The sequence below is a fragment of the Carassius auratus genome, chromosome 9 (assembly GCF_003368295.1).
Source record: "Carassius auratus strain Wakin chromosome 9, ASM336829v1, whole genome shotgun sequence".
Classification (NCBI taxonomy): Eukaryota; Metazoa; Chordata; class Actinopteri; order Cypriniformes; family Cyprinidae; genus Carassius; species Carassius auratus.
The window spans coordinates 9,888,747-9,912,440 of record NC_039251.1 but is presented as its reverse complement, the minus strand read 5'-3'; the positions used below and the strand labels follow the sequence as shown (position 1 = coordinate 9,912,440).

General features: G+C 36.3%; 1 protein-coding gene across 3 annotated transcripts in view; it reads left to right on the top strand.

Moving 5' to 3' along the window:
- The window catches only part of LOC113108317 (sperm-specific antigen 2 homolog), a 48,575-nt gene extending 26,022 nt beyond the window's left edge, over window positions 1–22,553 (top strand). The window contains exons 1-17 of one of the 3 annotated variants that reach the window (XM_026271281.1): window positions 1,172–1,544; window positions 1,717–1,766; window positions 2,371–2,424; window positions 3,828–3,870; window positions 3,950–4,048; window positions 4,905–5,113; window positions 9,046–9,707; window positions 11,487–11,547; window positions 12,366–12,454; window positions 13,342–14,901; window positions 16,711–16,785; window positions 16,951–17,066; window positions 18,438–18,585; window positions 19,328–19,393; window positions 19,502–19,897; window positions 21,472–21,600; window positions 22,039–22,553. In XM_026271281.1, the coding sequence (XP_026127066.1) occupies window positions 1,510–1,544; window positions 1,717–1,766; window positions 2,371–2,424; window positions 3,828–3,870; window positions 3,950–4,048; window positions 4,905–5,113; window positions 9,046–9,707; window positions 11,487–11,547; window positions 12,366–12,454; window positions 13,342–14,901; window positions 16,711–16,785; window positions 16,951–17,066; window positions 18,438–18,585; window positions 19,328–19,393; window positions 19,502–19,897; window positions 21,472–21,579 (3,771 nt within the window). In that variant the 5' untranslated portion in view covers window positions 1,172–1,509 and the 3' untranslated portion in view covers window positions 21,580–21,600; window positions 22,039–22,553. Of the gene's footprint in view, window positions 1–1,171; window positions 1,545–1,716; window positions 1,767–1,849; window positions 2,168–2,370; window positions 2,425–3,827; window positions 3,871–3,949; window positions 4,049–4,904; window positions 5,114–9,045; window positions 9,708–11,486; window positions 11,548–12,365; window positions 12,455–13,341; window positions 14,902–16,710; window positions 16,786–16,950; window positions 17,067–18,437; window positions 18,586–19,327; window positions 19,394–19,501; window positions 19,898–21,471; window positions 21,601–22,038 lie in introns of those variants that run through there. The other 2 variants (XM_026271280.1, XM_026271282.1) reach the window with 2 other exon arrangements.
- The last annotated feature ends 1,141 nt before the right edge of the window (window positions 22,554–23,694 follow it).

Below are 23,694 nucleotides of genomic sequence, written 5' to 3'. Positions count from 1 at the left end.
CTGAAGCGTAGGAAAAAAAAGCCATAGATTTACTTAGTAGATATACGTCCTTCATGACCAACATAAACCTTCCATGTGAAAAACAAAACAGAGATTCCAGAATTTCTGGTACGTGTCCCTGTCAACCGTGTCATCTTGTGATCTAGAAGGAAGCCGTATGTTTGTTTGAATGTTGCAGGTGATTTGGCTTTACGTCATTTACTTGGGTTTTCACAGAAAACATGTGAGAACCGTTTGTTGTTGATGATGTCATATTTAATTGCTGTTTGAGCCATACTCACTTTTTTTTTTTTTTTTTTGGTACAGTGAAGGAATAAAAAACTTTTGTTTAGAATTAAGTCATGCCGCTGTTTCAGAGTAAAGAAAAACTACTAAAATGGACCCACATCAAATAAAAAATTTAACATTAAATGTTTTTAAAAGTCTGTTATGCTGACCAATTCTGAATTTATTTTAACCAAAAATTTGTTAAGAGGAACTTAAGACTGAAATATTATGAAATATTTATACAATTAAAAATAACTACTTTTTATTTGATTATATGTAAAATATAATGTATTTCCTGTATGGCATAGATGAAGCCATTACTCCAGTCTTCATTGTCACATGATCCTTAAGAAGTCATTTTAATATTCTGATTTGGTAATCAAGAAAATCATCACCAATTCCGATGAATATAAAGTAAAAAAAAAAAAGTGTTAGTAACACTATAAAACATTATTGTCACTGTTGATCGATTTAATGCATCCAAACTTTTGAACTTTAGTATATGTAATAAGTGTAAGATATAATAGTCTATCATATATATTAGTGCTATAAGTCAAACGATTAATCGCAGTTCATCACATCCAAAATATTTTTCTTTGTTTATATAATATATGTGGGTGCGCTGTGTATATTTATTATGCTTATATAAATACACACACATACAGTATTTATTTTGAAAAAATTTAGATGTATTTACTGTACATTTATATATTTATAATAATTATTTTTGTATTTAATAAAATGTTATTTTGGCTGTGATGAATCGTTTTGACAGCTTAAAAAAAAAAAAACTAATTTTGTGTCCTAATGAAAAATAAATAACTGTTATTAAATGTAAATAACCAGTCTGAGATGGTATTAGGAGTACATTTTTGGGGCTGATCTTATCTTTCACAGTTGATTTAATCAAATGCTCCTAGTGTAAATTCCACCCAGATGCAGGGTGTTTGAGCATCAACGCCACACACTAGGTCAATAAAAATACCTCGTGCTCGTCCTATTCCCAATTCCTGCTCATTAGAACACACACGAGACCGACATCCTCCTGTAGCCTGACAGGAAATGTAAGTGTCTTTATTGCTGAGAGTTTGCTGGATATCCGGAGCTAGAGAGATTTCGGTGCTGGTGCTGCTGCTGGTGTTGTGAAACATGGCCAGCGCGCGGCAGAGCGCGAGCTATTCTTAGCCTCGTTTTACGTGGTGTGTGTTTTTTCTCACGCCGTTCGGATCTCCAGGTGTCTGGATGAAAGTGGCAGGGGATTTCGAAGGCAGCGTTTTGTAAGTGTCGAAACGACAAGTTCATGCCAAGAAAATCTGTGTCAGCGCTTTGCTAAGTAACACTTCAAGAGAGGGAAAGGTGTTTGTGTGTGTTTCTGCTCGAGTGACATTTTTTTAGGGAGAGATTTGTCGAATAGAAAGAGGATATGACGTGTTACTGATCTTTCAACAGGACTCCTCTCGGGGCCTCTTTGGATGAACAAAGTGGCACTCCGTCCAGAGGTGAGTCTATCATCATCTTCAGACCGAATTGCTGCGTTTATCTGCATTTACAGAAGATTTCTATGTTAGTCTGAAGTAGGTTTTACTGCAAAAAGTTACTCAACTGCCTGCTGACTCTTTTCTCTACCACTCCTTGTGAACTTTGGAGCAAGGTCTCTCGCACTGCACTACAGCGCATGCACATTCACTGGCACACACACACACACACATGCACGCACATGCACGCTCACTGCTTTGGGGCCAATAGCAGACCCCCACACACTCCAGGCAAAGAAGCGCCTGATTAGACGTACATTTCCTCAGAGTTTAATGCTAAACAGGATTGAATCCAAGAGCAGGATAATGTGTTATGGATCAGGTCATTCTAAACTGCATTGGCATTATTTCAGATAACTACTTAGGTAAGCCATTTGCACTTAAGAGTAAATATTTACTGTTAACCTCTCCGTGCGTGCGAGCTTAAGCCACATTCAGGCTTTGAAGGGTAGCGTTGGAGTGTTTTTTTATGGGGGAAGAGAATGGGAAATGAACACTTGTTCGGCACGATGGGTCAGTGCAAAGTGTTTGCTCTCTGAAAGCTGTTTTCTTTGCTTTGTTTTTTTAGGACCATTGAAGAATGGCTGTAGCTTTGAAGATGACCTGTCCCTGGGAGCTGAGGGTAAGTACTCTCCACTTTCTTCTTCAATCAGACATCATTTCTCTCAATTGTGTTCCTTTGTGAGGAATCTGACAAAGAATTTCAAGAATTCCACATAGCTATTTTGAGGTTAATAAAAAGCGACTGACAAACAAGAATGACTGCTGCCGTTGTTAACATAGTATATCATTTGTCGATTTTTGTGCTGATTAGTCTTTGCTTTCTCTTTGGATTATGTGCTGTTTTGAGTTTGCACAAGGACACAAGGCGGCATGCACACACTTGTATGTGATACTCAGGTTAAAAGACTGGTCTTGGCACATCAGATACCTTATCTCTGGTTTCATGGTGTGTACCCTATGGCCCATGTGTTAACGGGTGTGGAAGGGTTTAATAATAAAAGTGACTTTACATCTCACTTTTTATTCCACAAGGTCTCAATGTCAGAAATGTAGCAGAAGTCTTTTGTTAGCTGACAGTTATTTGCAATCAGGAATTATTTTATGCTGATGCATAATTTTTTTCACATTTAGTGCTTGATAATTGTTCATTTTTTGTGTGCAAAAAAAAGTTACCAAATAATTAAAACAATAATTATAACTTTGCATCAGTAACATTTACAAATATTATTATTGTTAAAAGTACTCTGGTATTTGCATGTATAATTGGAGCTCTTTTTTCCTGGTAAATTGTGTTGTATGTGTGGGTGTATTTTTACACTTCTAGAATGACTAGTTTAAAGTGAAAACGTTCTTCACAGACTCCCCACAAGCTATTGTGTTATTGCAGTCGAGCAGATGTCACCCTTCGGTGTGTCTGTACGTGAAGAAACGAGTCCAGACTAGTTCCACTGAAACTCTTTTTGCTCTTATTGACAAGAGCACAGGAATCAGGCAGCACCAGTTCTTGGAATTTCTGTGGAAATTTAAGGTTGAGCATTTTTACCTGAGGCTGATGGATGAGTAAATGCAAGACAGGACGCTTCAGAACAGAAAAGCTCTGGCTAATGTCCTCTACATCTCTGTGTTCAATCCTGTCCTCCTTAGCGAACTAAAACCTGGTGTCTAATGTGATTTGTAACACGAATCATTTGGCAGGTTAGGATGTGTGCTCATATAATTCTGTCATTGTGTGCTGAGTGCTGAGGAAAATGTTCCACAATGTGGATTGTCATCCGGAGTGGATGGTTCTCCACTGAATAAATCACTTTTGGAAATTAACATCATCACAATGTTGAATAAGGCTCTTTCGTAAGGAATTTCTGACAACTCCCACTATGCTAAAATGACAGCCAGGGCTTATGGTAAATTTCCCTTGTTGTGTCAAAAATCGAGAGGTGGGTTCAAGGGAGTGTGGTATCAATGTGGTATCATTGGGTAGGAATCCAGCACAGTTAAGCTTCTCTTTCTCTCATGTCTCTAAAGCCAATCACCTCCAGAAGAGCAGCACAAAAATGGTGGCCAATGGGTAAGTAGGTCTTGCTAAATGTTCCCATTTCTTTCCGTTTTGGTCTGGTCACAGGCTGGTCACTGTCTTCTTTCCTCAGCTATGAAATCGCAGCCGAGGCAAAAAGGAGCCAGTTCAAGCAGAAGGGCAGAAGTATGAACTCCACAGGCTCTGGAAAGAGCAGCACCACTGTGTCCAGGTACTTTACAAGAATGATGGACTGTGGTCATTAACGCATGCAAAATCTCCAGTATATTTTATATATTTTTTATATTTATAGTATATTTTATACTAATTTTAGCCATACGTGTGTGTGTGTGTGTGTGGTCAATGGCAACCTATTTCTTACATAACTGAGCTAGATTCTAATATACACACGTTAAAAAAGCCAGTGCTATTGAGTATTAACTTATTATATCAGAATTATGCTGATATACTGCACTCTAGATATTTGTAGGAAATCTGATGCCCATATCGGTTAGCTGGATAATACCAATTATAATAAAATATTGTAAAATAATAATACAAATAATATATTTCCAAGTGACATCTGCAAACAAACACTGCTAGAGGTCTTCTCAAAACTTCACATTCCTGAGCCATTAGTGATTTCACTTTTTGCCCTCATTTCTGATTTATAATTTCGAACATAATATTTTTTGCCTTTATTTCATGAAATCATTTTGTTTGATATTTTGTCGCTTAAGTATTTTTTTTTTTCTGGCCTTGATCTGTAACTTGTTTATTTAGTTTTATTTTATTAAATTTTCACAAACAAATTGTAATTCTTTCTGATACTGTTAATGGTGCAGAAAATTGCACGATGTACCTCTTAAATTAATATCTATCAATATTGATATCAAAATATTATTATAAATATTAGCTGACTTTTGAGTACTTTTTTTCATTTAAAATGTACTTGGTAAGTCACATGGTAAAGTTTATCTGACGATCTTCTGTATGCAGCGACTTATGAATTGCTTTGGCAAACATCGATTGTCTGTTTGCATGTAGATGAAGGTGTATGTCTTTAATATTTGTTGTTTTTCCTTCAGCGTGTCAGAACTTCTGGACCTGTATGAGGAGGATCCAGAGCAGATCTTGTACAACCTCGGCTTTGGGCGTGAGGAGCCTGACATCGCCTCAAAAATCCCTTCTCGTTTCTTCAACTCCTCTTCTGGCGCCAAGGGCATTGATATCAAAGTTTACCTGGGAGCCCAGATTCAGCGCATGGAGCTGGAGAACCCAAACTATGCCCTGACAAGTAAGTAGACCGTGCTGTGCTCAACACAATTCATGGCATCTGATAGTACTTCAGCCACCGTGCCTGTGCACGTTCAAAATTAATGGAAGCATGAAAGTAAATATTACATGTTTCAAGAAGGGGTGTAGCATTTACAGCAATTAGTCATTTCTGATTGTCCCCTGCTTTTTGTATTTGAAAAATAATAATTACATCATAGTTTCGTTTTTCGCTAGCCATGGTGCAAAGAAAAAACATTGTAACCAGGCAACTGGACAACTTTTAAATCAACACAAAGTTTACTTTCTTAATGCACGTTCTCAGTCCTATTGTGCGTGTTATTTCAAATAACAAATGTTTGTCATAGAAATCTTCTGTCCAAATAAGTTAATACGTTTGTCTACATTTTGAAATTACTTTCTTTTTTGGCTCACATTCAAAACATTCTCCGATATCTCCATTCCGGGTTTCCTATTATAGTCTCCTATAATAATCTATTATAATTTCCTATATAATCTCTGTAATGTTTCACAAATCTTCATTGTATTTTGTTTGCTTCTAGTCTGTTAGTGTTTAATTAAATGTATATTTCTGACATGCAATCAAAATTATCGATGTTATATATATATATATATATATATATATATATATATATATATATATACCTTTTGACCAGTATTTATTTTTATTTTTTTCATTTGTATCAATTACTGGTATTACAAATTTAAAATAATCAATTATTTAATTGTTCATGTTATCTTAAAGTCATTCTTCAAAATGTTAATAGTTTAATAAATATTTAAATATTCAAAATGTTTTATCTAACATGAAATATTAGTAATATTAAACTAAGACATTAAAATGTATAACTTCATAGATATTTGAAATAAAATTAAATAAAAAAACATAAAAACTAGTCAGACTTTAACTAAAAATATAAAGTTGCACCAGCTCATTTGCATTTAAAGGGGAAGACACGGAAATTATGCGCTTTGGCTCATACCCAAAAATTGCCGCTGCTGTCACCACCTTTGAGTTAGGTGGGCGTGGTTTCAGCAGCCAGCTCCCGCCTTTTTGCCCATTTTTGATTTTCCGGGAGTGACGCTCTGTGATGCGCAAATTAATCCACAAATTAATCCACCTCTTCTTCAGCGGTTCAAATTTTCGTCAGTATATAGACAGAGCTATGTGGAGCGATCTTTGAGAACAGCATTTTGAAAGAGATTCTCACTAGACAGTCTTGTGCAACTGGATGCATGTATCTAACCATAAAGAAGAAAGACAAAGACAGCCAGGCAAGAGATGAAGGAAGTTGTGGTGCCTAAAAGAGAAGTGGTTTTAATTTTAAGATCACATTGCAAAATGCTTTGTGCTCATTTATCAATAACTACGTATCTTTAAGCAAACGCTGAGCTTTGGGCCTTCCAACACTCTCTGATCAACTAAGAGTGCTGTACAGACTCAGCTCAAAAGAAGCAGCACACAATGAAGCCATTGTCCTCCATAGGCACAGAAACGAGAGGGAGAGACAGACGGCAACAGAGAGAGAAAGTGTCAAGCAGAGCTGATTCTGCCATTCGCTCACATCAGGATTCGGCCTGTGTGCCAGCTCTGTGCCAGCTTGTGAATTGGCCTACATTTGCATAATTCTCACTGAGCCAAGACAAAGCAGCGGAACAGGAAGAGCCTGGGTGAGGGTAGGGATGTGTGAAGTCTGTAATACGGCCTGTTTGATTGGGAGTGCACTGCTTTTTGCTTCAGGATTGTTTTGCAGCTTAGTTTTAGTTAAAGCTTGTGCACATTCTGCTGATTTTAACTAGCCTGACATTTAACTGTTGGGACAAAATGTAAATTTCAATATCATTAATATGCCAGTTATAATTTACTCACCCTTATGTCATTCCAAACCAAGAAAAGAGCCATAAAAACTTACGTCTAACTTAAAAATCGGTCAGTCTGTCTCAGTGTCTGTCTAGCTATCTGTCTAGCTATCTATCCATCTGTCTCTCTGTCTTTGTATTTTTATTTATATGTATGTTATTATAGTTAACTGAAATTAAAACATATTTCATAATTAAAAAAACAAACAAACAAACAAAAAAAAAAACGTAAACTATTTTTATTCCAGCCAGTGTTCAAGGTAACATGTATTATTTTAATTTTGTTTAACTTTAGGTACTAGTTGAAAAACTAAAACTAATTAATAAAAATGTATAAAGTCTATATATATATGTGTGTGTGTGTGTGTGTGTGTGTGTTCGTGTGTGTGTGTGTGTGTGTGTATAAAACAATTTGTCACTCGTAAATTAATTTAAATAAATATTGACGCAAGTAATCATTACATAGTACATTATATTAGTACTTACAGTAAGTAATTATTACAGCAATAATAAGTTAATAAGTTACAAATTAAAAGTAATTACTGTAAAGCAATTATTTAAGTTAATTATTAAAAAATTAACAAGGAAACAAATTATGAGCAATAGAGCAAATGGTAACACTTTATTTTAAGGTGTTCTTCTTGCACGTTACATCTACTTTCTATTATAATAAAAATTAATTATCCAATTGCGTGCAAGTAACCCTCATCCTAACCCTAACCATGTAGTCAAATAATATTACTTTGTACTTAAATGTATAATTACACTGTAATAAGGACAATTTAAAGTGTTAAGAAACAAATAACATTACAATCAGCAACAGGTCTATAAGCTTACTACTGACTTTATTATTTTTATTTATTGTTTGCTGCTGCTTGTTTACATTCACTTAAGACCAACAGTTTATGCTAATAACCACTAGGCAGACATTCCGACCAAGAAGTGTATGTGAATGTTTATTCACATTACAGTGAAGTGTTCAGTGGATTTGTTCTCCCATGTCTTGTTGACTTTTCTTACATAAGACTTGCTTCCTCCTCCCCAAATACTCGTCTGTGGGGGCTGAGATCTCGAATCGGACGTGCTTGTCCCTCTCTTACAGAAAGCCATGTGCTCTGTTCCTCTTTTCTTTTTCTGGCTTAAGTCCTGCATGCAGTTCCTGAACGCTGACTGCATTGTAGGAGATAAATGAAGACTATTGATTTCTGAACAGCACACATCACTGGCTTTTTATCACTTGTTATCATTCCAACACATGCCTGCAGTATTGTCAAATCCCTTACCTTTATGTCTGACGGAACAAATGATGAGCTTGATGTTGATAAAAACCATCAAGTCTTGTACAGGACTTGAACACCATCGTGTTTTGTACTGGATCCTTTTTTTTGTTTTTTGGGGGGGGGTTTTGCAACCGGAAGCCCTGAATTTTTAGAATATTCCAAATTGCACGGATTATGATTGTAGTGACTCGATTTTGTTCGCCAAAATTTTTAGAGCAACGGTATATATGACAAGACCCTAAACAGAAACGGTTCTTGACTCATTTTGAATCTGACTGAGCCAAATCTGATTCCTATGGAATCCATTTCAGAAATTATTTTATTTGTCAGTTATCATTTATTTGTTTGTTTGTTTATCTATTTGTTGAAGTTCTTTCCAATTAAGAATATTATTATATTATATTATATTATATTATATTATATTATATTATATTATATTATATTATATAATTTATAATATTAAATTAATAATAAATTATTGTTTGTTTAGAGCTTTAGAATACATAATGTTTAGAATATATTATATTATATTATATTAAAATTTTAACAAAAACAACAATATAATAGAATATAATAAATTGTAAATTGTATTACATTAAGTTTTTTAAATATTACTTTTTTTAATTGCCATAGTAATTGCAGGAAGCACTGTTTAAAATTGACCGTTTCTCTAGTGTTTTTTTTTTTTTTTTCGTTTGAATTTCTTAAATTTTTAATTGAAGAGTAAATAAAAGTTGCATTTGGAAACCGGCAGGAAATGGTCTGTTCTAAAGCTCTCCTTCTTTTTCTGTAGGTCGGTTCCGTCAAACAGAAGTTCTGGCCACGGTGGCAAACGTCTTCTCTGAGATCTACTCCCAAGTGTCTGGAAGACCCATGGAGAAAATCGGCAGTTGCGACATGGAGACTAAACCCCCCACTCCATTAAAAAGGAATAATTCCGCTCTAAATGTAGCCAAGATCCTAAAACGGAACATTACGAAACAGAACCTGTTGGCCTCTGCCATGGAAGGAGCAGCCAAACAGCTTTCAGCGCCTGACTCTGACAACACAGAAGGTGCAATCTCTGACGCACGGGCCGGACTCATGGATACCGAGCACAAACCACAGCAGAAAGGCTTTAGGAAAAAAGATTCATCTCTGGCCACAGTGACTGAAGAGGCCCAGCAAAGTATCTCAGAGGCTTCAGTCAATGGAGACCTCCCAGAACCTTTGCTCAAGGACTCTACGTTAATGAATGGTGACCACTCCACTGAGACACCAGCTCTGGATAAACACATGCCACATTCCCCCGTCCAGGTGAACATCAGTCGGGTGTCCGACGAGAGTGACTTCAAGAAACCTGAGAGCCAGGAGACCATCACTTCCACCCCAGATAAAGAAGCGTCCAACCTGTTGCCCAACCCACACATAGCCCACCTGCTCAGCCAGCCCAGAGACTCGTTTGAAATGGAGGAGGTACGGTTCTCTCTTGCTTCCACTTTAACAGAACAATCCTCCCTGCTTGTCCTTGTCCAGTTCTCACGCTGACAATCATCTCCAAACTTCTCCCAAAGTTTTTTTTGTTGTAAAAACAGCGGAGGGTCATGACACTGCAAGCTAAAAATAAGTAGGGAGGATGTTCTGGGGATTATGGTTTTGCCTTTGATAATGTTAAAGCATGCTACTGGATCCTGATCCTGATAGCAGACAGTGTTCATCAGTGATACTCAAGTCCGGCTTGCTGCAAGTTTATCAGTGGCCAACACCATGGCCTCCAAAATGTACAAGTGAGCAGTTTCTGACAATAAAACGTTTCCTCATATCATTTTCTGCTATTTTAGCTATTTGAACGAATTCAAAGTTATTTACTAATTTTGAGTTTGATATTATATTATGCACTTCAGTTGAGCGAGTGAATCATCTGACCTGATTCTGTCCATGATTCAGAAAGATCACTCCAGCACTCACTTCGGTATGATTTGTGATGCGATTCGACGGTTTCAATAAAAATATGATCAGAGGGATTTTTTTAACCCCTGTGCTACTCATATTATATTATACAAATATTTGTATATCAATATTGGTACTTATTTATTAATTTATTAGTAGTATTTTTTAGAAGGAAGCTTAAATTATATTATATTATATTATATTATATTATATTATATTATATTATATTATATTATATTATATTATATTATATTATATTAGATTAGATTAGATTAGATTAATATATTTTAAAGAATTGAAAACTCAAAAATAATAATTGCAATTTACTATTAGAAAATAATAATAGTCATGATAAATATATTTTTTAATATCAGTGTTCAGTTAATTTCTTTTTTTTTTACTCATATTATATTATAAAAAAATGTGTATATCAATATTGGTACTTATTTATTTATTAGTAGTATTTTTTAGAAGGAAGCTTAAATTATATTATATTATATTATATTATATTATATTATATTATATTATATTATATTATATTATATTATATTAATATATTTTAAAGAATTGAAAACTCAAAAATAATAATTGTAATTTACTATTAGAAAATAATAATAGTCATGATAAATAGAATTTTTTATATCAGTGTTCAGTTAATGTCTTTTTTTTTTCTTTTTCTTTTTTTTTGTAGTGTATCAAGTTTCAAAAAAGTTAATCATTTACTCACCCTCATATCATTATAAACCTGTATGACATATTTTCATGTGCTCTGTGGAGCACAAATGATAATATTTTGATGTGTCATTTTTACACACTTAAACACAGTCAGGGGACTCCAGTGAACTCAAAGTATTTTTTTTTTTTTTTTTTTTTTTTTTTTTTTTTTTGTGCTCTGTAGAAGCAAGTCAGTAGGTCATAAACTATAGGTTTGGACCAACATGAGGGTGAGTAAATAATTACACTTTAAAATTTTGGTTGAGTTATCCCTTTAAAAAGCTAAGAAAATTATAAGTAAACCACTTGTTACACTGTAACTTTGTCTGTTATAGCTCTATTTGTCTGAGCATCCTGTCAGGGTATGAGACCGTAACACTGGCTCGACCTATAGTGTGAGTCTGGGGTGTGACTATCCGTTTGTCCAACCACTCAGTACTTTTATCAGCTCATTTTATATGCTGGCCTCTGTTCATAGTGCATTTTCTAAAGGATGGCTCATGAGTTGCATAGTTTGAGTATCTAAAACTGGTGTAATGTTCAAGTGTCAAGTGTGATCTGTCAGACTGGTAATAATCGATTTCTTTGCAGTTGCAGAGTAATGAGGATGAAGCTCTTCCTGGTCCTGGTGGCATGTCTCGAGCTGGCAGCGGTAAGTGTGTACCCACTGCGGTTATCAGTCATGCTACCAGGAAACCAAATTTGTAATAGTGTCTAAAAGTATATGCCTTTTTAAATCAAAACAAATATCATGTAAAATAGTTTGCTTTTTATTTTGTTAGCTTGTTGTTTGTTTGGCTATGGTATTGTTTACAACATCTGTGAGAATTGGATTGCTATATAAGGCTTGTGTGTTTTTGTATTTTTTTTTATTGAGTTTTAAAAATGTTTTCAGACTCATTCCTCTTGAGAACATAATGACCATGTGATCAAATCCGGTTTCCTTTCCCTAAAGAAAAACACAGGCACTTTTTTTTCCAAGAATGCAGAGGAAGACATGTCTTATTTAAACACTAGACATAACTGTGATGTGTTTTATCATGCCCAGCCCTAAAGAGCTGAAGGAGACTGTAATATGTGTTTTAGATTAAGTTTGGATCAAGTCTGCCCTCGTGTGGTAGAATTCAGTAGATGTTCACTATTCAAGTACGTAGAATTCTGGCTTCAAGTTTTATCAATAGCATGTGTGTCATTATGAAGATTTCAACATAAAATAGTAGAGCCATTATTATGATCGGTCTTAAGCAACCAAAGCTATATCTATCTGTGTTCAGACATTCCTCAAAGTAGGTTATGGAATTACACTAAAACAGTGATATGAAAACAAAAACAGGTGGCAGACTGAACCTAAATAATGAGATCTAAGCCTTAAAACTCATAAGCATGAATTATAATAACAGGGTTGAATTTTGAGAAGTCTTGGACTGCTGGGAAATCAGTCAGTCACTCTCAGTTTTGGTCTCCCTACAGAGAGGTTATTGAGGACTGCCAGCCAGCAGTCTGACAGCAGCGGGTTTGCTGAGGACCCATCCACAGACGGTTCGGGTAATCACCTGAAGGTACGTGAGTGTGGGCATAACCATCTGGGCTCTCTACAGCCTATGAATACTAAGATTGTCATTCTCCTTGAGCCCAGTAAAAAAAAAACAAAAAAAAAACAACTTTGTTTGAATTCAGCTTGCACTGACATCAAAAAGTATGAAACTTAAAATAATGTAAAAGTTTGATATATTTTTTACAAATATTTTATAGTAGAAAAAATTATTACTATTTTTAATAATAATAAAAAAATCATTATTAATGCATTAATTTATTATTTATGCAAATACAACTTTTATGAATAATAATAAAATAAATTAGCAGTGCCTCCATTTAAATTAAATGTAATCAAGTGTGTTTTTCTGAATATATTTGCCAAAGAAATCTCAAATTTCATTAAATGTAGATAAACCAAATTTGTGCTTGCTATGTTATAAAAGATACAGAATAAAATGTATATGCAAATGCTTATTATACTTATTGGTTTAAAGTACATGTTGTTGGGATGTTCCCAACCTCATTAATATTGTCTAGTAATTTATGAACATGCTTTCAGATTACTATTTATACAAACATTGAGAATATTGACTTCAATAAGTTCTATAGGAATATCCATTTTTTTCATAGGAATATGAATATGTAGTAAGTAGTGGACATTGTCATGGTCTAACCCAGTATTTGGTATCTCTGAAATCTTGGTATCTCCCTCTGAATCTTAAGAAATGTTTTTGAAATTATGAATTAAGATGTACCAGAGCTTAAAATTGTGGCATGTGTGTTCATAGGGGAATTTACAAAACATAAATGAGGGCAAAAATAAATTGCTGTGTTCTTTCAACACCAACGTTTCTAAGAACCAGTCCCTCATGGATAATGGAAGTGAAACTTCTCTCTTGAATTTTTTTAGGTACAGGAAAGCTCAGATAGCTGTGACAGCGAAAACACAGTGACATCACATGCAGGAGAAGTCAGAACACCCATATCATTGGAGTACCCCAACTTTGAGAGGTTACAGTGTGAGGAAGCCCATCCTCAGTCCAACAAAGGGACATTTAGCCAGAGTAGAGCCAACCGAGAAGTCCCTGAGATCACCAGTCTCCAGATTCCCAGTTCAGACTCTGACAATATTAGCACCAATGGACCACCCCTTTCTCCTGACTCTGATAGGGCTTCCATAGTTGAATGCAATTTCACCACAGCACAAAAACCCACCGGAGACTCTCCAGAAGTGGATTTGAGTACGATGGTAGATCCTGCAACAGATTCCATCTTGGATGTAGCTCATGAAGGCAACCTATCCCAGCCTGATTTAGGCATAGATCTCGACTCTGAGGATTTACATCCATCCTCCGGACCAGAGTCTTCAGATCTTCCAGAGTCTTCGGATCTTAAGCAATGCCACCCTACAACTCAAAGAAGACAAATGGCCCTCCAAACAGCCCATCAAAGGTCATCCTCTGTGGACGAGGAACGTCCCGGCCGAGTATGGGTGAGGGACAGGAACTTGCTGAGGGAAAGCTTGGAGAGGAATCCTTTAAGGAGATCTAGCTCCCTCCCAACACCTCCGCTCAGCCCAGCTCGAGTGGTCACCTCCATGCGAATCCAACTCGGAAAGGGTTCGGTCAAGCATTGTACCCCACCCTCATACTCGTACCGCTACGATGGAGAGAATCGCAGTGACCGAGAAGAAGGGGATTCCATTATGGAAGAAGATGAAGTGGATCATGATGGTGGCCAATCAGTTCTCTTAAATCCTGCTCCAGCAGGTGGTTTAAAGACAGGCAGGGAAACACCACCACACCTTCTCAATGTACCCCAGCATCTGACTCGCTCTTCCAGCTCGCTTTATAGTGTCCCTGCAGACTGGCTTCAGAAGCCCTTGGGAGAAGGTCCAAACTGGAGCACAAGTAGCGTCCCAAACCTTAGTCAATTTACAGGTCCGGGCCACCTTCCTCCTCATGGGGCCTTCTACTCTCCACATCAAGGAGTGGCCTCCAACTCCTCATACCCTACCAGACTTCCCCACCACAATCCCTTCCCACAACCACAGAGCTCACCTCATCCTCAACCTCTTCAGAGCAATACATTTACTCCACCACAGGGGGCGCCATTTACACCCCAGCACAGTATGCATTATGCTCATCCTCACAGTGTGCCTTACAGCCCGTTCTACTCACCTTATCACGTTCCTCAGGGAGCTCCCTACGGCCCCTCGTTGAACATGCAGGGCAACCTGTATCAACCTCACGTCCCTCTCGCGCAATCCCACAGCGCCCCCTACAGTCTGGGCTTCAATTGTTATCCTCATCACTCTGGCGCCGCCTACAGTCATCCATATTATCCATCTCCCCCCTTCCCTTACTCATTTGAGACACCACCTGCCCCAGCACCTGCAATGGGCAGCACAGAGATGCAGCTCAGGAGGGTCCTGCATGACATTCGTGGGACAATGCAGAATCTTGGTCAGGTAAGAATTGCCAAAATTCTTTGTATACTTATGTATTACATGAACTGATTTCATGATTCTCTAAACAATCTTAATCTGTGGTAAATGTGGTTATTAATAAGGCTGTGCCTGACATGCTCTTATTAGTAATAGTTTGTGATAAAAGCTGAGTGGAATGACAGTATACACTATTTGACGGTAGGAATAGGTTAGCTGGTTTTTGCTATAACACAGAAGATATATTTGCATGGGCTGAACTGTTTTGTTATTTACACATAACAGTGATTGCGAAACATAGAGTGGGGTGTGTCCCAAACAAGTCGAGACGAGAAATAACTTCTAAAGTGATGTTGCTAGTGAAGTGGAATTTAGATGTTTATGATTACCAAGCAGTGTTGCAACTTAGTATTTATTTTAATATGATAAGCAAAGTCAGCACTTTTGGTTGTATTTTATTATTATTGATGATAATAATAATAATAGTGTTAACAATAATGATAATAATAATAAGTGATGTGACATTCAGCCAAGTATGGTGACCCATACTCAGAATTCGTGCTCTGCATTTAACCCATCCGAAGTGCACACACACAGAACAGTGAACACACACACACACACACACATACACCCGGAGCAGTGGGGAGCCATTTATGCTGCGGCGCCCGGGGAGCAGTTGGGGGTTCAATGCCTTGCTCAAGGGAACCTAAGTTGTGTTATTGTCGGCCCGAGATTCGAACCCACAACCCTAGGGTTAGGAGTCAAACTCTCTAAACACTAGGCCACGACTTATGCTGTTATTATGCTGATAATGCTTATGCCTATGCTGATAATGCTGTTATTACATATCTACAGTTACATTTATTCTTATTATTTATAAATGAACAAATAATTTCAAAATAAAAACAGGAAATCATCAAAGGATTTTGTGTTTATAGTATTTCGTGCCATTAAACTGTTGTGCTGCTTAATAATTGTGCAAATATATTTTTGTCAAGATTGTTTGATTAAAAAAAAAAAAAAAGCATACTGTATAGTTTAAATGGAAATCAGAAGTCATTTGTATCTATGTTATAAGTCTTAACTGTTACTTTTTTCAATTTAATGCATCGTTGCTGAATTACAATGTATAAAAATTATAATTAAATATAATATTATAAGTAATATTAAAAATCTGCCATATATACTTATACATATGATACACACACATATACAAAGTATATATATACACAGGGGTTAAATGTGAACTCCCACTGACGGATGACGCAAGTTCGGTAATTCTGCAAACAGCAGTGTACTTGATAACATCAGTCAGCTCGTCTTGACTACTGCAATTTTCCTCACTGTATATTTACAATAAGACTAGATGTGATATCATACACCACTGCCTGCCTCCTTTTGTTTTTTTGTTTTGTTTTTTGTTTTCAAGTTTGTCAATTGATAGAATTGTTAATTGTTACAATATAATTACAGTGTAATTGTTAATTGCTTGTTAATTCAATTTGTAGGCTTTGCATACACATGTGCATTCCAAAAAAACTGCAAACTATAAAGCCCCCAGGCATAACAAATCCCAATTTAACCCCTGTGTATACATGCATACATATACATATACGTGTCTGGTAAGCCTCTGACCTGTAATAACTGTTTTGTTTTGCACGGTAATATATCTGCATAAAGCAGAACAAGGAAGTATGTTCCGGTTTCTTGCGAATCCCACCCGAAATGCAAATAATCAGCAGACTCAGCATTCTGCATTATCCTGGGCTCAGTTTAGACATGCTTTTCCTGTGTGACTCATAAGTCATAAACCATCTGTGGTTTTGTTGGCAGAGCTCATCTGTGCACGGAGGACACACACCCACTGACAGGATCAGTACACCACGCTCTGTCCAACTGCTTTATGAGGTACATCATTTCCCAAAGATGAAGCAGTCACATGCTAGTTTTTTTTTTCAGGAAACCTGTGTTGCATCACTAGAAGCCTCTACTGAAATCGAGATGCTCATAGCTTGTGCAAGAGTAGTCTTTAACTCATTGTTTTTGTCCCTGCTGATTTGCTTTGTGCTGCAGGAGCTCCAGATGCGGCGCAGGAGTCTGAATGTCTTCCGGACTCAGATGATGGATCTGGAGCTGGCTCTCATTAGACAGCAGTCAATGGTCTTCCAGCATCTTAGCCCAGACGAGAGGTGAGGAACTCATAGGTCCCCAAATCACAAAGCCATAAAGGGCAAAAGCTTAACCCTCTGGCTCCTTTTGCCCAAATCGCAGACACCATATGATTTTATGGTCTAGAAAGCCAAAAAAACAGTTCTTATTGTGGGTCTGAGGACCACAAAACAATTACGAAAAAATATAATATGACATGTGTTTTGTACTGTAAATATTGTAAAGTAGATATTTAAAATTTCCGTTTTGTTGCTATTTTTTTTTTAAATCACATAAATAATAGACTTAATCCTTAAAAATAAAAAACATGTATATATTTGCACCACGGTTCTAATGTCTAAAGAAAATCTAAATACTGTATTAATTTCCTGTTGCACTACGTGCCTATAAGCTGGGTATAGTTATAAATTAATCATTAAACAAAGAACCCTTAAATGTGTAAACAAATCATAAATACTTTTTTTTTTTTATTAGTTTATTTGACAGGGACCGTGCAGAGTTCAAGCCCTGTACCAGAGTTAGCTGTAAAGCTAATTTACTTCTGTGGTCCCTGGGCAAGGGACAATAATAATTACAAAAAACAATAATAATAAAAGAAAAAAAGGAGCAATACAGACAATATAGACAATACTATCAAAACACATAAAAACAAACAAAATGTAACAAACAGTACTCGCATATAAACCAAAACACAGATATAGTTACACATTCCATGGATTAATGATCACATACTTGATTCGCCTTCAGCCAAGTTTTTAAGCTGATATTTTAAGTGTTACTAATGATTTATCAGCATATCAGAATGATTCCTGCAGGACAATCATGTGACACTGAAGACTGGAGTAATAATGCTGAAAATTTAGCTGTGCCGTCACAGTAATGTGTTATATTTAACAACTTAATAAAATAAAAAAACATCTATTTCACTATTTCACAATATTATGTTTTTAATTTCCTGTAGCACTGAATAAATATACAATCACTTGATCAATTGTATAACAAATTGCTCTAAAATGTGTGAACAAAACATAAATACACTGTAAAAAAAATGCTTTTCTTATTACTTTAACAAAAAATTAAGTTATATGGAATTCAACTTAATAACTTAATATAATGTAAGTTTAAATGAGATCCAAATGAAGTGGTAGTTGAAGTAGGTGGACATTTTAACGCATACTAATGATTTTTCAGTGTTGAAAAATAAATAAAAGCCGTCAGTTTGCTACTGGATGATCACAGTGTTATAATATTGCTTTTCTGTATCAAGCTTTAATTCATATGATCACTGCCTGCTCGAATAGCAACTTAAGTATTTACTGACTGTTCGCCAAACCAAAGTGTGAGAAACTTGAATGCTTGAATGTCTTTTATTTGTGTGTGTGGCGTTGCAGGCGGGATGCAGAACAACTTCAATCACTGCGGACTGCAGTCAGGCAGGAGCTGCAGGACTTGGAGCTGCAGTTGGAAGATCGTCTGCTGTCCCTGAATGAACAGATGCGCAGCAGCTCGCAGCACAGCAACCTCTACCGACAACACATGGTCAGTGCATGTAACCTCAACTGCCACATAAGAATGAATAAATACTGTAATTATGATGTAATAGCATAACTTAGACCTATTCTGCTTTAACTAATATGCACCCTAGAGTATTTCATCTGTTAGAAGGTAATAGAACAAAACATTTTTTCCTCAGTTTTCTTATAACCTCTCAGGATTGGAAGTACAGACGAGTCTAAATGTGAATTCCAATGTGTATTTCAGTAAACCTGATATATTTAGAATAACCATAAACAGACATTTCATTGTGATTGTGTAACATCTAGTTACATTTACAGCAAAAATAACTATCACTGTTATACACCGTTGGTGTGATACACAATTTTGGTCACCCACTTAGCACAGCATGAAATGTGAAACCTAGTCCGTTGAAGAGTACACTTTAGATGTTTTGTGGTCAGTAATATATATTTTTTTTTTTTTTTTTTTTTTGCAGCGAATAAGCATATTAGAATGATTTCCGGAGAATCTTGTGATACTGAAGACTGTAGTAATGATACTGAAAATTCAGTTTTGTGTCACAAGAATAAATTATATTTTAAAATGTACTTGGATTTTTAACTGTAGTAATATTTCACATTATTACTATATTTTTTTAAGTAAACTTAGCCTTGGAGAGCATAAGAGACTTCCTTCAAAAACAATAACAATTTTACAGACTTCAATCTTTTGATTGGCAGTGTTGATGTTTTTGAACCTTCAGTGACAGATATGTGTCTCGCAGGGCATGCACAGAGGTCCCAGCATGGACAGCCTGTCTAATTCTTCAGCACTGCGGGCCATGGAGCCGGTGAGGGGATTATTCTCATGTTCTAGAGTCCTGTATCAAATATCATCTGCATGCCTTATTCTACTGTTTCCTCTCATCCATTATAAATTCTTGTATGTGAATGCACAGGTGTCGGACCTCCTGAAGGAGCAATTGTACCTTCAGTCTGAACTGGGATATGATGATGTCACACCCAGTTCTGGCCGCTCATCGAGGGCGTCCAGCCCTGGAAGACTCAACCAGACGCTCGAGTCTTGCTTTTCTTCCCCGCAGAGAGGCAGCGTTTATCGGGCCACCCTTAATCTCACCCCCACCGTCCCTCCACGGCCTGGAATGGAGGTTGCTCGGCCCGTTTCTCCAGAGAGGATGGAGGAGAGCGTGACACCTACTTCATTGGAGTTGAACAGAGATGAGGACGAGATGTCACTGGATGGTCGCAGGAGCAGGACGACAGATGTGTGCACTCCCACTGAATGGAGGAGTAGAGGTGGAGGGAATGGTGACCTGCAACATCTCATACAGGAGGTGAGAGAACTAATACAGTTACCCTGATATGAAGACTAAAATACAGCATTGCCTTCAGCTAATATAAAAAATATCTGACAGCTAAATGCAACAACTGACCAATTAGAATGGGATGGTCTTATTGGCTCCAAATTTTTTTTTTTAAAGAAGAGAAGACGTTTTATCTCACAGTTCTGACTTTTTCTACAGTTCTGAGTTTGTATCTCACAATTCTGATAAAAAAGTGAAGAGTTGTGGGATATTATCTTGGCATACTGAGAAGAGACGCCTGAATTGTGAGACATAACACTCAATTCCGAGAGGAAAGTTTTGTTTTGTGAGATATAAACACTCAGTTCGGTGAAGAATGACCTGAACTGCGAAACGTCAACACTCTGTTCTATGAAGTAAAGACAGAATTGTGAGATATAAACACTAATTTGTGATGCAAGGTTTGATTTTTGAGATATAAACACTCAATTCAGTGAGGAAAAAGTCTGAATTGAGAGATATAAATGCTAATTTGTGATTAATGGTTTGATTTGTGAAATAAACTTCCAAAGAGAGACTTATACTGTTAGATTCTGCCAAAGTATCTAGAAATTAACGCTATTTCAATCCTGAAAACAAAAAAGCCACATGTGTTTCCTTCTCCATCTGAAAAGAAAGCGGAAAAAGCATATTTAACTGTGTCTTTGGCACCGTTTGAGCGAGTTCTTTGTAGCACTAATGGATTTTGGTGGTGTTTGTGATGATTGACAGAGTTTCTCATGAAATATCATGCATCAGTTTATGCAAATTTACTAGACTGTCATGACGGTCTAAGGGAAACTTGGACTGAATTGGATCCTTGTAGTCGCCTGGGTAATTTCATGTCCTGTGGAGTGACGGAACAGCCTGGCAAGACCTGTTGTTCCTCATCTGTGTGTCAATATGTTTTTGACACTGCACAACACTGCCAGTTCTTTGGATTACATATAGAAAGAACTGTTCAAATTGTTTAACATAAATTATGATGTTGTTGTATGGGATGTTTATAGATGCCTATTCCCAAACAGTGTTGGTCTGTAAGTTGTAACTTAACTTTTTCAGCAGTATGATAGCAGTTTAACTGTATTCTTCTAGTAGCAAGCCAAGACTAAATTAATTTATTTCATGCAAAACTAGCTTTTGTACCACTCTCATTCGGCACAAATATGCTTAACGAAGACTTATAATACAGAAAATACTTTTTGGTAACACTTAATTTTAAGGTTTCCTTGTTACATGTAATTACTGTTATAATAGCAACTAATTATGCATTATTGCATGCACGTAACCCTAAGCCAAATCCTAATCTCAGACCTAACCGTATACAGTAGTGAGTACATGTAGTTAGGAAATATTACTCAGTACTTTTAAATGTATAATCACACAACAAGGACACCTTAAAATAAAATGTAACCTACTTTTTTGATGGATTAGTAGTAGGGTGTCGCCAAACGTTTTTGTAAATAAACATATTTGAGTCTCTATGCAGCATTTTAGGTTTGATTTAGGTTTGATTTCCTGCCTTTAATGCAGTCTAACATCATTTCTTACTCATCTTCCCACAGATTAAAGAAAGTATTGCACATGAAATCAGGCAGGAGATTGTGAACGAGCTTCTGGCTGCTGTGTCACCACATAGATCTCCTCTCCCAGCCAGGAAGCCCCCTGTGTAAGAATCATAACGGAGAATGGAGGTTGGTTTTGATGGACCACATAATGCTAAACACAGAACTGTTTTGAACTTTTTGAAATGAGTCTCTTATGCTTACCAAATCTGCATTTATTTGATTACAACACAGTAAAAACATAATATTGTGACACATTAGTACAGTTTAAAAGACTGTTTTCTGGTTTAATATGTTTTAAAATGCAATTTATTCCTGTGATGGCAAAGCTGAATTTTTAGCACCATTACTTCAGTCCTCAGTGTCACATGCTCTAATATGCTGATTTGGTGCTAAAGTAATAGTTCTTTTTGGGGGAAAAAAGTCACTTGGAAAATATTCAGCATTTTATCCAATATTTGTGTGGGCTGTGTAATTTTACTCTCAATAGAAGGCAATAGGAAGGCAGTTCACTGGGTTTTGGAACAATCTTATCAATCAATATCACTGTTTTGTTTCCTTCGGCAGGTGAAGAAGTAAATCCTGTGAAATAGTCACAATGAACACTGGTTAAAGCTCTGCACTGAGAACGGCCCAGCACCTCTCTCTGCTTCGGTCTGTAAAGCCCTTCCAGACTCGATTGCTTCTGGACTTTAAAGCTGCAGAGAATCTGCTCGTGCGTTTGAGTCCAGATTCCACGTTTGCAGTGGTTGAGATCTTCCACTGTCCGAATCCACAAAGGGCATACAGCTTATTGTGATATCCGTCTGGTACATATTACTGCAATGTAATGAATCTATTGGGATGTATTCAAGTATGTGATGCAGGTCTTATTGGATGTTTGCAGCAGTTGAAAAGATTTGTGGGAGACTAAGGTTTTCTGTGCAAGTGTGTCTTTGTCTAGGACAAAAATGTCTACTGTAATCAGACTTGTTTTCTAATTCAGCCTCTGTGAGGAACTAAACTAACTGTGCAATACATTTCACTTTTTTCTCTTAAACTTGAACTTAACAGTCACAACTACTGTTCTGCTCAAATGCACACCGCTGTCTTCATTTCCTGTTGATGGTCACATACTGTATGTATAGACACTTAAGTCTTCAAAGCACATTCATAAACATACTGTCCTGTGAGAAGAAAAAGCACTAAATACTATATATATATATATATATATATATATATATATATATATACATTAGCACGCCCATAAAATATATTTTTATTCTTACAAACAACAGTGGATAGTCTGTCAGATCTTCTGATGAGGATTTAAAGTGTTCGACTTAATTTTCCTCAGTGTGAATACGTTTTTTTTTTTTTTTCTAAGCTGTAATGAACTGTAATACTAATTGATTTATGTGAAAAGGGGACATGTTTCCTTTCCGCTTGGGATGCATGAGGGATAATCGTTAATGCAAATAATAAAGATTTATTTATTTTATAATTAATTTTGTTTGAGTTCCTGGGGATGGTCGATGGTGTTTGTATTCTGTACATATCATTGAAACAGATTTGGAAAAATTTGTTGTTAAATCACTTGCTCACTAATGGATTATCTGCAGTGAATGGGTGCCGTCAGAAGGAGAGTCCAAACAGCTAATAGAAACATAACAATAATCCACAAGCATTCCATACTGCTCCAGTCCCTCAATTAACAACTTTAAATGTTGCTTCTGGCCAAAGTCCATAATCCATAATAAAGCTTCCTCCAGAAGAAACATCCTCCCCATGTTTTCCTCTCACATAAAAAAAGCCACTGATTTATTTGTTTAGAAAGTTTTGGAATTATTTTGCTTGTCGGTGGTGCTTAATATGTGCATATTTCTCTCCTGATTCACGTGACACACAAATTTCACTGGAGAAAGCAATATTATGGATAGAGGACTATTTTTTTTTTTTTCAAAAACCGCTTTTCACTTCACAAGACGTTAATTGATGAACTGGAGTTGCGTAGATCACTCATGGATTATTTGTGATGTTTTTATACGCTTTTTTAACTTTCATTCTGACGGCACCCATTCACTGTAGAGGATCCATTGGTGAGCAAGTGATGTAATGCTATTATTCTCCAAATCTGTTTTGATAATGAAACAAACTCCTCTATATCTTTCATGGCCTGAGGGTGAGTACATTTTCAGCACATTATAAGTTTTGGGTAACTATTACTTCTGCAGCAACTATTTC